Here is a 16,132-nt window from a genome sequence, read left to right as displayed (position 1 = left end):
TACTTTATTTTTTGTAAAAACATACACATTTTGACTGGATCAAAACCCAAATGTGGATATAAAATATTTGTATATGGAAAGGAAACCTATGTAGAATTGGAATAAATAATTATTATTTTAATACTCAGAACATGTTGGTTATGGCTTTACCATCTAATAATATGACAGGAGAGTAAATGGAATATAGAATTTGAACATAGTAGCTTTCGTAGCTGATGTTTGTAAATTCAGCAAAACAAACATCACTGAATAATCTAAATAAATTGAGAAGTGATTTTTTCTGTTTTTTTTTTTTTTTAATTCAGTAATAAAACTTTTTAAATTACAGTATTGTTATATTTAATAATAGGATGCCTTAAATCTTGTATACAGAAGAATGTATTTTCAATTAGTTTTTGGTTGTTCTCTTAAAATACAACTTGTTATTATTTAGTGTTTATGTAAAAATACAAAATATAACTTTGAGCCATCCAATGAAATGAGCAATTACACCCAACATGATCAGCTGCTTAATTAATTCCCAGGGGCTGTTGCCTCATAATTAAACTAAAGAACACACTCTATGTCATTAAACACACTCTCATACCATACTAAGTAGTTCTTGTTCATAATGTTGTAATTTCAATTACCATTGATAATTATATGTAATCATTTATTTTGTGCTTTAGCAAGAGCTTGAAAAGTTGAACTTATTGTACACAACAGTTAGAGTTTTACACCAACATTGTTCTATTACCCTAGGACTTAAGTATTAAATACTTAAGAAAAAAAATAATGTTATGTGAGGATTCCACTCTTTGTTATTGTTCAACAATTTCAAATAGAAAAGGAGATCACTTTCCATTGACATATCACAAGGAGGGTTCATTTAGGGAAATGAATTGTATATATATATATATATATATATATATATATATATATATATATATATATATATATGTATATATATATATATATATATATATATATATATATATATATATTGCAGCAATGATATAGACTTCCTAAATTACATTGAAAAATTAAGCAACACTTTTAAACATTTAAATTACCCAGACAAAATTTAAAAAAATCAAATAAACAAACCAAAACATCCAGCAAGCTTCAATTATAAAACACAACCAAAGTTTATTACACAGTTTTTTCCTGGACTACACAAAATTAACAGTATTATGAAAATTGCCCATAATGTCCTACTTTCCTCTCCAGATACCCAAACTTTTATGGCTAAAGCACCTAGAGTAATATTTCGAAAACCTCCAAATTTGAAAAACAAACTTGTCCAACCTGTATGTACAATGTATGAAAAACTCTAGGGAATTCAAAAGTAACGTAACAGGTTTAACTTATCCCATCATTGGCAAAGTAAACTGTGACTCTAAGAATGTAATTTAACAAATTAATTGTAAATTTTGTGACAAACAGTACATTGGACAAACATCTAACCACTTTAGAGTCAGAATAACAGGGCACAGATTTGATATTTTCCATAAAGACAAGGAGAAGCCATTAGCCAAACATGCTGCTGAGCACAAAAAAGACAAAATTGAAGAATGTTATAACCTTAAAGGAATTAATAAGGTCTTCCCTTGTCATGAAGGAAATTTAAATAGATTAAAATTAAAAAATCTGGAACAAGCACATCAATTACTTTTAAAATCAAAATACCCAAATGGTCTAAATTTAAGATAATTTTAACTTTTCCAAATTTCCATCTGTGCCATTAATGATATATCAGCTGGGGTTTTGAATGTTTTAGTTGCATATTTACATTTTTGGTTATTTTATTTGTTGTGTTTCTTGTTTCTTGTTTTCTTCATTTATATTATGCTTCCTGAAGATGTGGGTATTAAATCCCACGAAATATATAGAAGCCTTGTAATCTTCGTTTTTCATTTCAATAAGTGAAATAGTATATATATATACCGATTCAATTATTTTGTATTTGGCCGTACCTGTCACATATGCGTTTAAATAAGCAAACTAACATATGATCGGAAGACCAAATACCTGTCAAACGACGTTTATTTACATTAAACTTGTTATGTTATGTAAATACATATATATATTATGTTATTAACTCCACTTATAGGGTTATCTATATATATATATATATATATATACAGGGTGTACATAAAGTCCTGCACGGGTATAATATTTTCTGAACGATAACAGATAAAGAAACAAGATTTGGTACATCAATACTACACCTAAAAATCTACTTTTTGAAGGAACTATCAGTTTTCTGTAATATCATGGGGACGTCCCACAAGGAGTCAGAAGGAAATCTTAAATAGGAGCATAGGTCAATATGGACATCATTTTAAAGGGCTTATCTAGCAGAGTTTAATGCCGCAAACCGCACTCAAAAAGATTGATCCAGTACAAAATGGCGGCTGTTCAAAGATTTTACTTGGTTACATTTTATTAGTAGCCATAACTCCAGTAAAGCAAAACTGCAACCAAACGAATACTGCAGCTAACTACTACATTATGCTTGTCAGTTGTACAGAAGTGAATTATGACATTAGTTATCCTCAAGGGTTACAGATTTGGTCCTAATATATTGATAACGGGGAAAACCTGATAACAGTAACAATTAGAAATCTCTTATCTTTGGGTCGCAGTTAGGACTTTCCTATTAGCCAGTCTATTCATAGTAGGCTATTCTAGTTTTCTTGTTTTAGTAGTGCTGTCCATCCATTTTATCAGTGCGATTTAGTACAAAAGAGTTTGTCGTATTGCTTGTAGTTCTCAACTACACTATGTCGCTTGACGAACGTGAACGTATAACACTTCTTATGATGGTTGGGGAAATAACAGACGATCATACGAGGAAGCATGCCATTTATTTAATGACTACTTTCACGAGAGGCAGCCAATTTCTAGAACAACTGTAGGGAGAACTGTTCAACACTTTATGAAAACAGGAAGTGTTTCCGATCGTCATAGTTCGCTGAGATTTCTAATTGTTACTGTTATCAGGTTTTCCCCGTTATCAATATATTAGGACCAAATTTGTAACCCTTGAGGATAACTAATGTCATAATTCACTTCTGTACAACTGACAAGCATAATGTAGTAGTTAGCTGCAGTATTCGTTTGGTTGCAGTTTTGCTTTACTGGGGTTATGGCTACTAATAAAATGTAACCAAGTAAAATCTTTGAACAGCCGCCATTTTGTACTGGATCAATCTTTTTGAGTGCGGTTTGCGGCATTAAACTCTGCTAGATAAGCCCTTTAAAATGATGTCCATATTGACCTATGCTCCTATTTAAGATTTCCTTCTGACTCCTTGTGGGACGTCCCCATGATATTACAGAAAACTGATAGTTCCTTCAAAAAGTAGATTTTTAGGTGTAGTATTGATGTACCAAATCTTGTTTCTTTATCTGTTATCGTTCAGAAAATATTATACCCGTGCAGGACTTTATGTACACCCTGTACATATATATATATTAATGTAATGAAAGTAACTAAAACCCTTTTAAAAATCTTTTTATTGACAAAATCAACTGTTAATCAAAATTATTTTCAATACAATAAGGACTTTTACAAACAAGAAGATGGGTTGGCAATGGGATCTCCTCTTTCAGGCCTTCTTGCAAATATATATGCAACATTTAGAAAAGAACAAAATAATGAGTGACACTAATCCATTTAAAGACAAAATAATTTATTCCTGATGAGTATTCCTGATGACAGATTGACAGCTTTGATTAATATGAGAGAAAGTTGATCATTTCATTGTTTAAAGTTGTAAACTTATTTTTGTTGTGGAAAGTCTTTTTGCAAAATTATTTACTACAGCTTTAATTGGTGAACATTTTCAATACATATAGAGATATATTTTCTACCACCAAACATCAAAATTAATTGTAGCAATCAACATAACCTCCCAAAATACACAAACAGAAATGCATTTCATTAAAAAAAATAAAATAAAACTTTAATTTGCTATGGCCATAATTGCTTGTAGACAAAATTAATGTCTGAGTATGTGTCACATCACTGCAAATGTTTGATCCAGTTGGAAAATTATTATGCTGGATCAAACAGCATAATTGGTTTAGATATTATGTGGATGATATATTATGTCTTTTCAATAGAGATTAGAACCAGGCAGAACACTTTTTAACATTTCTCAATTCTATATCACCAACAATTAAGTTTTCTAAAGAAATCCAAAAAGTCAAAATTAACTTTCTTGATATAAGTATTTCTAATCTTAATGGAAATCACTCCTTTGGAATTTATAGAAAAACAACCCAAACAGATCTTCTAATACCATCATCCCCTAACCATCCTTGGAAATACAAATTAGAAGCATTTCACTCAATGATAAACAGATTGTTAAATATACGTACCAATGAGTGATGAGAATAAAAATAAAGAAATTAAAATAATAAAATACCTAGCTGTCAAAAATGGATATCAATCCCAAATTGTAGACAAAATTATTAGGGAAAAAACAAGAAAAATCAATAAAACCAACAAAATACTACCTAATCCTAATACTACAGAAATTCAGAAATATATATGTGTACCATTCAATACTAAATTAAGCAAAGCTGTTCGAAAAACCTTTCAAAATTCCAAATTCTCCATCAGTCACCAAACAAGAAATAATACATTTAAACTTATTGAAAACAAAGTGAACCAAAATGATGACAAACAGGAATTATACAAACAATCTGGAGTATACAAAATTAACTGTAGTGACTGTGAAAGCTATTATATTGGTCAAACTGGAAGAAATTTTAATAAAAGGTTTAAAGAACACATACAAGCTTTGAAAACAAATAACATGTCTACAATAAAATCAAGTTTTGCTTTTATATATATGTAATTTGGTGGGATGACTCACTAGATGGTTTAGGAAGTATATTGAAAAACCATCCATGAATTTTTGGAATTTTTGGAGGGTTGTTTACCCTCCAAAAATAGAGGTCCAGAATCTTCCCATTGGAAATTTTCGAGATTTAAGATCTCATAAATGTGTTCTAGCTTAAACCAAACTATAGGTGCAATTTTAATGTGTTTTTCAAAATTTGGGGGGCGGGTTTGAGCCCCTTTATATATGTCCATGTGAGTCCGGTTCAGTGTCAACAATGAGGACCATTAACTATGTCCAGGGAAGGTAGGTTGTGGAACAAATACGGGGAAGATGTGATTAGATTTACATCAGGTCCTTTCCAGCTGTTATGGAATGCAGTTTTATTTTCATCTCATAAAAAAAAACACAAGAAATATTAAATTTAGAGATCTACTTTAAGTAGTTGTATAAAACTATAAAATTTGGTAAAAAAAAGAATAAAAAATCGACAAAGGTGGCTTCTTTATAACTGAAATATTTAAGGTTGAGTGTTCTTCGTTTGATACTTTCCAGAACCGTTTTATGGCGGCAGACCGTAAAATGCTTTATTGGCTTTAAAATAGGGCGCTGACATCGTCGTTTACATTTATATTTGGTAACAACCATAACAACGTGTAAACCACAGCCTACACTTGGCACTCAAATACAGGCTTTGGCATGGTTTACGTCTCTGATTTTATGATCTTACAAATAATCATTCAAGTTTTGTTACAGTTTTACGTTAGGTTTTAGATTTTGCTGCTGCTTTTACTACTGTTGTGATACAAATTTTATAATATATATTATAAATGTACTGTATTATAATGTGGTGTTTTTATTACTTATTGAGAAATAAAGAAAGCATCTAAAAACATGGTATAAAACCACTATCAATCTCCTCAGCACATAGTCTGACCTAATGTTATTACCACGTACATATGCAAATGTAATAGACAATTAAATTACATCATTGTAACATGATATAAAGAGCAATCATATTTTTTGACGTGACAACGTCTTAAATTAGGTTGCGGCTCGGAGTCACTCATGAAAAAGTGTAACGCCCGGTAACGTTACGATGCCCGTCCAGTGGGTCCGCCGCACGGGATCCGCACGGGATAAAGCAGATAACTGTGGGTCCGCCGCACGGGATAAAGCAGATAACTGTGGGTCCGCCGCACGGGATAAAGCAGATAACTATGTTTATTCGTGAAAACGTGGAGTGCTTAGATTCGTCATTTACAACAACTACAACAATAAAGGTAAATAATTGTACACTGATATTTCATTATCGTAAACTATGATTGATTGATTAATTGTTAGATTGACACAAAAGTTGAGAAACTGAGTTTATAGGTTATGTCATACTATTGACAAATGTTGATAGTGTTAAGTAAATTATTAGTTTAAATCACTCTGCAATCAATCGTAATTCAGTCGATTGAGAAGAAACAGCGCGTATTGCTAGTCAAACATTTAAAATAACAAATTATAACCTCTAACCTGTCATAACAGTGCGACCAAACAAACGAACTAAACCGACCAATCACCACGCGCGGAGTTAGAATTTAACACATTCGCTACCGAAATGTAAAAACTTTTTCGTTAATATGGACCGGCTGGCACACATATGTGCCGGCTAGTTGATTCTTATAGACCGATGGCACATATTTGTGCCGCTCGGTACAGTTCCAGTGGACCGACGGTACATATTTGTGCCAGTGTAGTATTATTAAATAAAAGGCTGTGGTAACGATCGGTCTATTCTTTCGACTTCATTCTTTCATATCGGTCTACAGGGATGTCTGGCACATATTTGTGCCGCTTGGTCTCTCGGTATGTTCACAATTTCTTCCTTGGTGCAGTTCAAGGTCTCAGGTCAAAAAAGCCATGACCCAGTCAAATTGAACAAGAGGCTACGGTGTCATGTTTGTAGAATAAGACAGAAAAAGCGGAAAACAACTTTCTTCACATGTTCCAGCTGCACAGATGAAAAGGACAATAAATTCGGACTATGCATGCCAGAGTGTTTCAATGAATTTCACAAGTGAAAAACTAAAACAAAATGTGTGTTACCTAAGACATTTTTATTTCCTAACTGTTTTATGTCAAAGATAAAAATGTAGCTCATTACATAAATGGAGTTTATAAATAAGAGACATTTGTTTGAGTTTTTTTAATAACATATTCTGCTATTTCCAAAGTGTTTATCCAAAGATCTTGTTTTAGTTTGTACAATACACATAACTACCATGTCAACACTAGTTTTTATTATTTTCCCAATGTGTCCTAACACAGTTATGGCAATTTTTACTTGACTTTCAACTAGAAAAAGTTTATATTTGAGGTTTAGCCTAAGCCTAATTTTTTGCTACAGACCGACCGGCACATATATGTGCCACTAGCCAAAATGTATACAACGTAAAAAAGGGATGTGGAATCAAGTTATACGTTTGCCTAAGGCTATAAAATGATATATAAATTGATTTGAACAAATTAGTACTCTTGGGCTACGGTAATGACCACACTACTTTGAGCTGGTCTGTGAGAAGTGCCCAACTCACACAATGGTGGTCTATCTTGATGGACCTACCGGCACATATATGTGCCGGTTGGTAGCGAACGTGTTAACTGTGTTTAGCAAGAATTTCAAATTCCAATTTTAGTAAATTTTTTATTCAACTTTACCATTTACAATAACAAATTTTAATTAATTTCAAATTATGTACAATGTTTTAGTAAACAAAATATATTTCTATAGTTAAAATTTGTGCAATTCTTATTTTCATTCAATTCCTTGTTCCTATTGTGCAATTTAATAATATTCATATCAATAAATATTCTACCAAGAAAAAGACGTTGTCACGTAAAATCTTCCCCCGTAAAACCGACTTTACAGGCAACCATAATTTTTTTTATTAATATGGAATCTTTGAGAATATGGTTCATATTATATTTTATCTCCATGTAAAACCATAAAATCGTGTTAAATGAAGTAAATTTGTATTTTATTACATAAGAATACAATACACACAAAAAAACCATCTACTGGCATTATTGTAACAAATAATTTGACAACAGAATAAGTAGTACATGAAAAGAATTTAAGCAGGTACGTATTCTTTTACCTTCCCTGGTGTGTACGTCATGTTTTGTATGCTGCATGTTCAGTGTACTGCATGTTTTGTATACTGCATGTGTTGTATACTGCATGTTTTGTATACTGCATGTTTTGTATACTGCATGTTTTGTGTACTGCATGTTTTGTATACTGTATGTTTTGTGTACTGCATGTTTTGTGTACTGCATGTTTTGTGGACTCTAAAAGTTAGTTTTCAAGGTAAGCCTGCTGATTTTCCTATCAACTAGTAACAATAACTCTTGATAGAAATATCCTAGGGACTTGAAATTTGATAAAATAAGTTCTTCTTTGTCAAATAAATCCATTGTTTTTGAGGTGAAAAGGTCAAAGAGCAGTAAAGTTACTGTCAGGAAAAGCACTAATCCAGGTCAGTTTAGTTACTGCTGTACTGGTTTATTAAAACATAAAGTACACAACTGCATTTCATAATGAAATTAAATTATTTATTTGTGTTAAATAACATTATTCAATAAACAATATTCAAAACTTATTTTTTGAATAACTTATACCAATAGACTATCAACAATTTTATAATAACGAAAACAAATACAACAAAACAGAGTAAATCATATAAATCATATACATAAAATCGTTATGAACAAAACATCTTTATAAACGTTATAAAGAAAATAAGCTTATATTTACTTGGCTATTTTCCTTTACTCTTTTTAGACTTAGATTTATCCAAATCCTGTCCTTTTGTCTTCTTATCAGGTGACTTATCTTGAGATTTTTTACTTTTTGCTTTCTCTTCTTTTTGTTTTTTTAAGTCAGCCTCCTTTGCAGCTTTAATCTCGCTGATCAGTTGTGTTCTCAGAAGAGCCGTTTGCTCGAAAACGTCTTGTAAACGTTCCTGAAGACATTTATTACATACAATTAATTGCTATTTCCATTCTATCATTTACATGATTTGACTGCAACATTGCTTATAAAAAGTACTCCATAGATACAAGAGAAACAAAGAAGTGTTGTAATGTCTATTCTGAAATGCATCTGCTTAACAGGTGGTTTTAGTATTGATTGTTCAGGGGGGAGGTGCACCTTTCAATTTAACATTACCTTTACTGTAACAGATAATTTTAATTTTTTATACAACAAAAGAAATTTACTTATACTCAAAGTTTAGTACATTAGGTTATATAATTTTTTTATAGTTACATACAATACATACAAGAATAGTTAAGTTTTTTCATAAAAACGTCTTTTTTGAACTTATAGGGAGCCATTTCCACTGTCTACTTGTGTAAAAACTTAAGACGAATCTCTGCCTTACCACTCACAATGGGTTGTTGTTAATTAAACAATATAGATACAACAATACTTCCACAATCTGTGCATCCTATTACATAACACAATATTACATATTACGTTACATACAAAAACAATAGATTAAAAAACTTAAACATGCACTAAAAGCAAATGTCAGTATGGTAGAAGAAGGTGGATGCTACTGATCATTCTAGGAGAATGTTATTGTCAGTTATCACAGGAATATCTGTTATGGTAGTGCTATGGATCACAAACTGTAACCTACTCTAAAAAGAATAATATGAGATTAATTCATCCCCACTCATCTAGATGAAGCACAATTCAAATACATAAATTAGAAATGTTCTAATAAATTTGATTGTGAGTTTTGATGACCTTCCAAGTCAGATAAAAGAGGTGGGTCAATAGAACTGAAACTAACTTGTTGCAATACTCCATAACCGTAGCATTTACGGAAATGTGACAACAAAAAGTAAAAGGTTACATTGGAACTGGTGAGACAATGTGACCGCTGCAACGATTGCTTGCCATTACAGTGCTCTGCACCAGTACTGTTACGGGAACGATTAAATAAACCCAACACTATATGTTGCATTGAGACCACAGGGATATATTTATTACTCCCGCTTTTTCCCCTCTCAATTCACACTTATCTGCTATAGCTGGAGATCTCCATATGTTAACAGGCTACATCTACCTCAGAGTTAGTAAGCAGTAAGTGTGTTTGTTTTAACAATGACTTATTTAGACAATATACTTTTTTAATTCTATTACAGTATTTATGTGAACTATTAAAATAAGTACGGTTTATAAGAAAATGAACGTATATTGAGGTGATTTGAACCTTTAAACATATTTTATAGATTTCATACTCATACATACACGATTTTAATAGTTTTTTATACATATATATTTCACTAATGTTCCTATTTTATGTTATTATGACCATTATTAATATTATCTCTACAAGGCAGGAGTACACTACACCACGTCTTTGCTGGGGCTGCATGGAAATTTTTCAAGTTTATTGTTCATTTCATTCTTGAAAATGACATGCGGACAGACATACAAACGTACAGAAAATACATTTTTACATCCCCCAATAGGCTAAAGAGAAATTGTGTTAACCTTCTGAATGACTTAAATAGCAGACACTCAGCCAATCCCATAGATGCACTATAACAGAACTCATTGTAATTTCTATATAAATAATATTTAAGTCCACAGATGATATTTTGCTTCAAATATCGCTAAATTGTTATTTCTTTTTTTAATGATCCACAGTCATTTTTTTTTATTTATGCCTATTATTCCATCAATTAATTGTACACTCATCAAATATAAACTGACATGTTTGATGTCAAAAAAGAGGAATTGACAACATTTATCTCATGAAATCATTAATCTGCTAAATCTCTATATCAAAGGGCCAGGAATTGTTTTAAATTATGTAGAGTACCTGTTCCTGTACCTATGTTTTCCAATCATAAATAGTTGCGACACAAAACAATTTATAACTCACAACATTATGTCTTATACACAAGAATCGTATCCATGCTAAAATATATTTAATTAAGCCCTATACATTTAAAATAAATACTCAAAAAATAAGATTTTGACCATTATCCTACTTCCAGCTCCATTAACTATAAATTCAAAATATAACTAGTTAAAACTAGAAACCAGACTGCATAAAATAAGTAACATAGTACCAAATTCTTTGCTCTCAAGTCAGCCAGAGCCTTATTTATCCCAGCTTGCTGTACCAACATGTCTCTGTGGTCTATCTTCAGTGATTCCTCCTTGATGGAATCTTCCAATTTCTGCTCTCCTGATACCTATGAGCAGATAAGTTACAGTGATATTTATAATAAAACAAACCACACAGTACCACGTTGTTTGTCCTCATGTCAGCCAGAGCCTTATTTATCTCAAAATAAGCCTGGCTGATCTACTAATAAAAACTCTCTAAACAATCGGTTATTTTTCTATATGTTACAAGTTGGGATGAAAAAAAAAAATGGAGGGGCACTCAATATGTACGAGAAAGCATACAAATATATACACAGCAAAAGCTTGTACGTTATTGAATAGTACTGATCAGTGATCAGTCATATCTATCCTACTACTCTACACAGTAGTACTTACCACCGATGATGACTCTAGAGGCAGAGAGGGTTTAGGAGTTAAAGGATGTAAGGAGATGGAGATTTGACTGGACAAAGAAATCCTGCTCATTTTATCCTCTGACTGTCTTGAGAACTTGAGGAAGTCATGGAAGTGTCTCAAATCGCTGGGAACACTTCTGGCGAGTGAGCGGATGCTAGAGCATCGTCCTAGTAGCTGTGTTAGCTCTTCTGTCTTATTAGGTTTCAGGTGAAACATAGCTTCCTCTGACATGTCTTCTTCAGCACCTTCATACACATCACATGTTACACTTAGCTGTTTAGCTATCCTTACGTTACCCACTTGTCTTATTTGCTCCCATAAATGAATGGCATCAAAATATTTAAAAGTGATTACCTAACCATCCTTGTTTACTGCCATAGGCATTGAAAACATATTTATATCTGGCCTCACTTCGGTGGTGTGGGTCTTAAAGTAATCTCTTGCATTTATTTTGGGAAGATGAGTTATATTTAAATTTTATGTATCGTTAAAATTAAAAACATCTGTGTAAATATTTGTACTCCAACCTCTAGTGTAAAAATATATTTCCCACCCAAAATGTCCTTTTCTAAAGGTGGTAGAGGCATTAGTGTACAAATCTTAGGAATATTAGACATCTTTCATTGTTAAGCAGCACAAAAGTAAGGTATCTTGGAACAGAAAGAAATCTTAAGGGAAAAAATTGATATACATAGATTTAGCTCCTGAAGACATAAAATTAGCTCTAACTAATGCAAGAAGAAATCTAGAAAGAAAAATTTTTGAGGACTACGCAACTTAGGTAGAAGGGAATCCCCAGTAGCTTGCGTGAAGATGTAAGGGCAAGAGCTCACAAATAAAAACTATTTGGATGCTAATTTCCTACAATGATCAAGAAACATTGTATTCGGTTGTAGAGATATTTTCCCCAAACTTCACCTATCATTTATGAGGAAATAGTGGCAACAGAAATTCCAATTTTCACAAAGTGGAAATGTTCCAATTTTGACAAAGTTAGGAAATCACTTTTTCACAGGGAGCCCTCACAAGAAACATTATGGAGAGAATAAACTCCTGGTAGTTGATCTCTAAGATGATAACAGTGATCCTTAGAAGGAAAAGCCAGAATATATCAGGTAAGAAGCAAACAATCAACAAAGGTTAAAAGATAGGAAGTAAGGTAGGAAGTAACCTACCAGCTAGTCCTTATTCTGAAAGGAGCAAGGGAGGGTATCTTTAGTGTGCGGAAGTCCCACTTCCTTTCTAAACCACAAAACAAATATGAAAACACCCTGTCAATGTATGGTAGAAACTTCCTCCTCATAAGACAAGAAACTCAATCTTTCAGATTTTGCCACACCATTTAGAATAGAATAGAAGAAGCTTTTGTGTGGAGTATAAAGTGTGTAGAGTTTGAGTGCAACTTTTAACATTCCTCGAAATGTGTTTCATGTTTTCTTGTCAAACTCAATGATATCAAATATCAGTAACTCTCCTTTCAAACTATCTATTTTAAAGGATACATTTTCAACATTGGCACCAAAATATGCCCTTTTTCATATTTTACTGAACACATAAATAAACACTCAAAAGAGAATACAACTGTTAGTTCCCTCACAGTTGGACTCAAAATAGGTAGTCAGTTTTTTTTTATTCCAACTACTGAAATGTAATTTGATATTGTATAAAGAATATTAATCCATTTTACCTGCAATCTGAGTGAGAAAGTCCTGCCTAAGTTGTTGGCACAGTTCAGCGTCTTTGCCTTCCTCTTTCCACTTGGACTGGAGCTCACGAAGCTGGTCAAAGAGAGTCATATCCTCTCGAAGCCTCACTGGCATCACCTAGTGACATTCTGGGGTTATTATTTTACAAACAAGCATTTATTTACTTGCTTTTTTACAGACATTACACTAATTACAAGAAATCACTACCTCTAGTAAATAGTTTATTACAATTTCTATGAAATTTCACAGTTGTACACTAAAGAACATATTTGAGAAAATTTAAATCATATATCAATAAGCCATAATTTTATTATGGACATTTTTAATCCCTTCAAAGGTTTTGGTGCAATATTACGTTCATAGCGATTGCGTAAAAAGTATGCTAATAATGACATATTAATACATATGTGTTACATGTCATATTAATATTGTTATATTGTTGCTGTTATATTCCATTGTCTGCCATGATATTGTGCAGGAAGCACTTCTATGGCAACTGCATTGCAAAGTTGTTCTGGCATTTTCTAATAGCATTTTCTAACCACTTCCTTGGTCCTCTGCCATGACCGTTTGCACCTTGTTGAGTTCATTGTAGTCGCACAGTACAGACAACTACTACAGTGTGTTGTTGTTGAAGATCACATGTATTATAGTAATTTTAGGTTTTATTTCTAGTGTTTATTGTACCATGAAAATATCCTATGCACATTTTTCTTATGATTGTAGACACAGTCACAGATAGTGAAAATTACAAGTACAAAATATATTTTTTTAAATACCGTAACCAACATTTTTTTAAATGCTAAAAATTACTTATTTTGCATAAAAAGGTACAACTAAACTCTACAAACATTTCTCTGTAAAAAGCACTCATAAAAATTCATCAAACATCACATTTTTTGGTACAAAAACACTGTTGAGGGGTTAATAGAATATTCTATTCATTGTTTAAAAAAATTGTTGTAAAATATCAACACACTTTAATACGAATATACATTTTACTATTAACACAATTCTTAATATTTAAAGGCCTCACTCATTGTAGAATTCTGTGATTAACACCAGGTAAAAATATTTTTATTTTTGACATGTTCTGGACTTACTTTGTTACACTTTTTTGAAGAGGTTTTCACAAAGAAAACATGCTGACAAAATCAACGTATCACAGATCTGTCCACCAACCCACTTTGACTTACTTTCTAAGTCCATAACTATGCTTTTGTTCAATAGTAAAGTTGATATTGGCAGTCAAAAAGTTTCAACTACTAAGAAAATAAGACCATCAGATGAAGTACAAGCTGCCTTGTCTTGAAATTCCCTTATCTATTCTGTAATTATTTTGAAATCTTTTTCATCTCTCACAACATTCCTTGGCCATTGTTTTACTCTTATTATTTGTTATGTTCCAAATGAGAATTTATGTTACATATAAACACTATAAATAGTGCACTATTAACCTACACTACACTTTCTTAAAGGGATTAAATTTTGAATTTTCAAACATGTAATTATAACTTTGGCAAAAATTGTGCATATACTGGAATTACTGTAAATAAATCTATAAATTTAATACCTTTTGTTCATCAGCGACTAGAGTTAAACTCCATGATGGTTTATTGACTTCTCTGAAGAATTCTAAATCTAACTCGTCAACAAGACTTTCGCTTTCAATAAGTGAATCTTCTTCTTCAATACTACCATCTAAAACAAACCAATAAATAAATTACAACACTGATAATGGATTAGTTTTGTTTGAAATTACTTAGTTATCTTAACTAACCATTTTGGACAAAATTAGCAATGTTTATCAATTGTACAGACAAATATATTGTATTTGTCACCCAAACGATATTGGTTTGCAAACCAGTTTTTGAGAAAAGTGAAGATTTGACTTCATTTTTTACAGTAGTACACAAGGCAATGATGTTGTATGAACTGATACAATAGCATATCGAAGGCCTTCACAGAATGCCATCCTGGACAGAAAGTCTTTACCAAACTGACTGTAAGTTTATCCAGGATTAGTTAAATTTTAAGATCAGCAGCTCAAAACAATTCTTTTATTGCTATATTTAGCTTTACAGAGTCCTTTCAATGTTGCTGTTCTTTGACCTGCTAACCTTAAAAATCAATATAATTCTTCCTTAGACCAAAAAGAATGTACAATAAATTCATAAAAATAAACAAAATAAGGCCACTTGTAACCTATTTCATAGGTACAACTGTAGTATGCATTACAGTATAATTTTTTTTAATTTGTACATAAATTAATTAAAATGCATGAATTTGGTTTATAAATCTTTTGATAGTGTAATAAACACCTTGAATTAAATAATTTCTAAGTGGGATTTAAATAATTTAAAACCATAGAAATGTTTAAAATCATTAGGAAGTTTATTTATCCACTATATTCCTAACAATGACGGTAAATTTCGATAAATTTGTAATCTATGATCAACTAATTGATTTCTTCAGTTGGTTGGTTAATTTGATGTAATTTCAACGTATATTTTAAATTAATGTGCCAATTTTTATTTATGGTATGATTTTGATACAGGTCATTGTTAACTTTTCCTTTGCGAATTAAGAAGATTCGAAGTTATATATGAGTCTTCCATTGATGAACAGATAAATTTCCATAATTTTGCAACAACAAGCAGCAATATCAGTGACCATACCCTGGGAATTTAGTATTATGTCAGGGAGATGCTCCTTGTAGTACAACATAGCTTTCCTCTGGTCCAGACTGAGAGGCCAAGAGTTGTGAAGCAGTCTCACTTCCAGAGTGTAGACACGAGGTCTGGTGCTGCTGGTTCTTTCCTCCTGCACTTCACTTCTTCTCGACCTTTCTTTACCTAGTACACAATGTGCTATTAACAGAATTCGTACTGGAACATTAATTGAACTTGAGTTTCATTGCGTAGCATTTCAAACCAGTATAGTTTATCAAAAATATTAGGTAAGAAAGACACTATTCCCTTATTTTATTT

The 16,132-nt window shown here is 31.8% G+C and overlaps 1 protein-coding gene across 1 annotated transcript in view; it reads right to left on the bottom strand.

Moving 5' to 3' along the window:
• Positions 1-8,516: 8,516 nt before the first annotated feature.
• Positions 8,517-16,132, bottom strand: part of LOC124363950 — a 39,086-nt gene continuing 31,470 nt past the window's right edge. Inside the window, exons 20-25 of the mRNA XM_046819221.1 lie at positions 15,821-15,997; positions 14,716-14,843; positions 13,124-13,259; positions 11,416-11,681; positions 10,980-11,105; positions 8,517-8,851 (exon numbers count right to left, since the gene is read on the bottom strand). Of these exons, the coding sequence (XP_046675177.1) occupies positions 8,648-8,851; positions 10,980-11,105; positions 11,416-11,681; positions 13,124-13,259; positions 14,716-14,843; positions 15,821-15,997 (1,037 nt within the window). The 3' untranslated portion in view covers positions 8,517-8,647. The remainder of the gene's footprint in view (positions 8,852-10,979; positions 11,106-11,415; positions 11,682-13,123; positions 13,260-14,715; positions 14,844-15,820; positions 15,998-16,132) is intronic.

Source organism: Homalodisca vitripennis, chromosome 5 (assembly GCF_021130785.1).
Source record: "Homalodisca vitripennis isolate AUS2020 chromosome 5, UT_GWSS_2.1, whole genome shotgun sequence".
Classification (NCBI taxonomy): Eukaryota; Metazoa; Arthropoda; class Insecta; order Hemiptera; family Cicadellidae; genus Homalodisca; species Homalodisca vitripennis.
The sequence above is the reverse complement of the archived record's forward strand: the minus strand, read 5'-3'. Positions and strand labels throughout refer to the sequence as shown.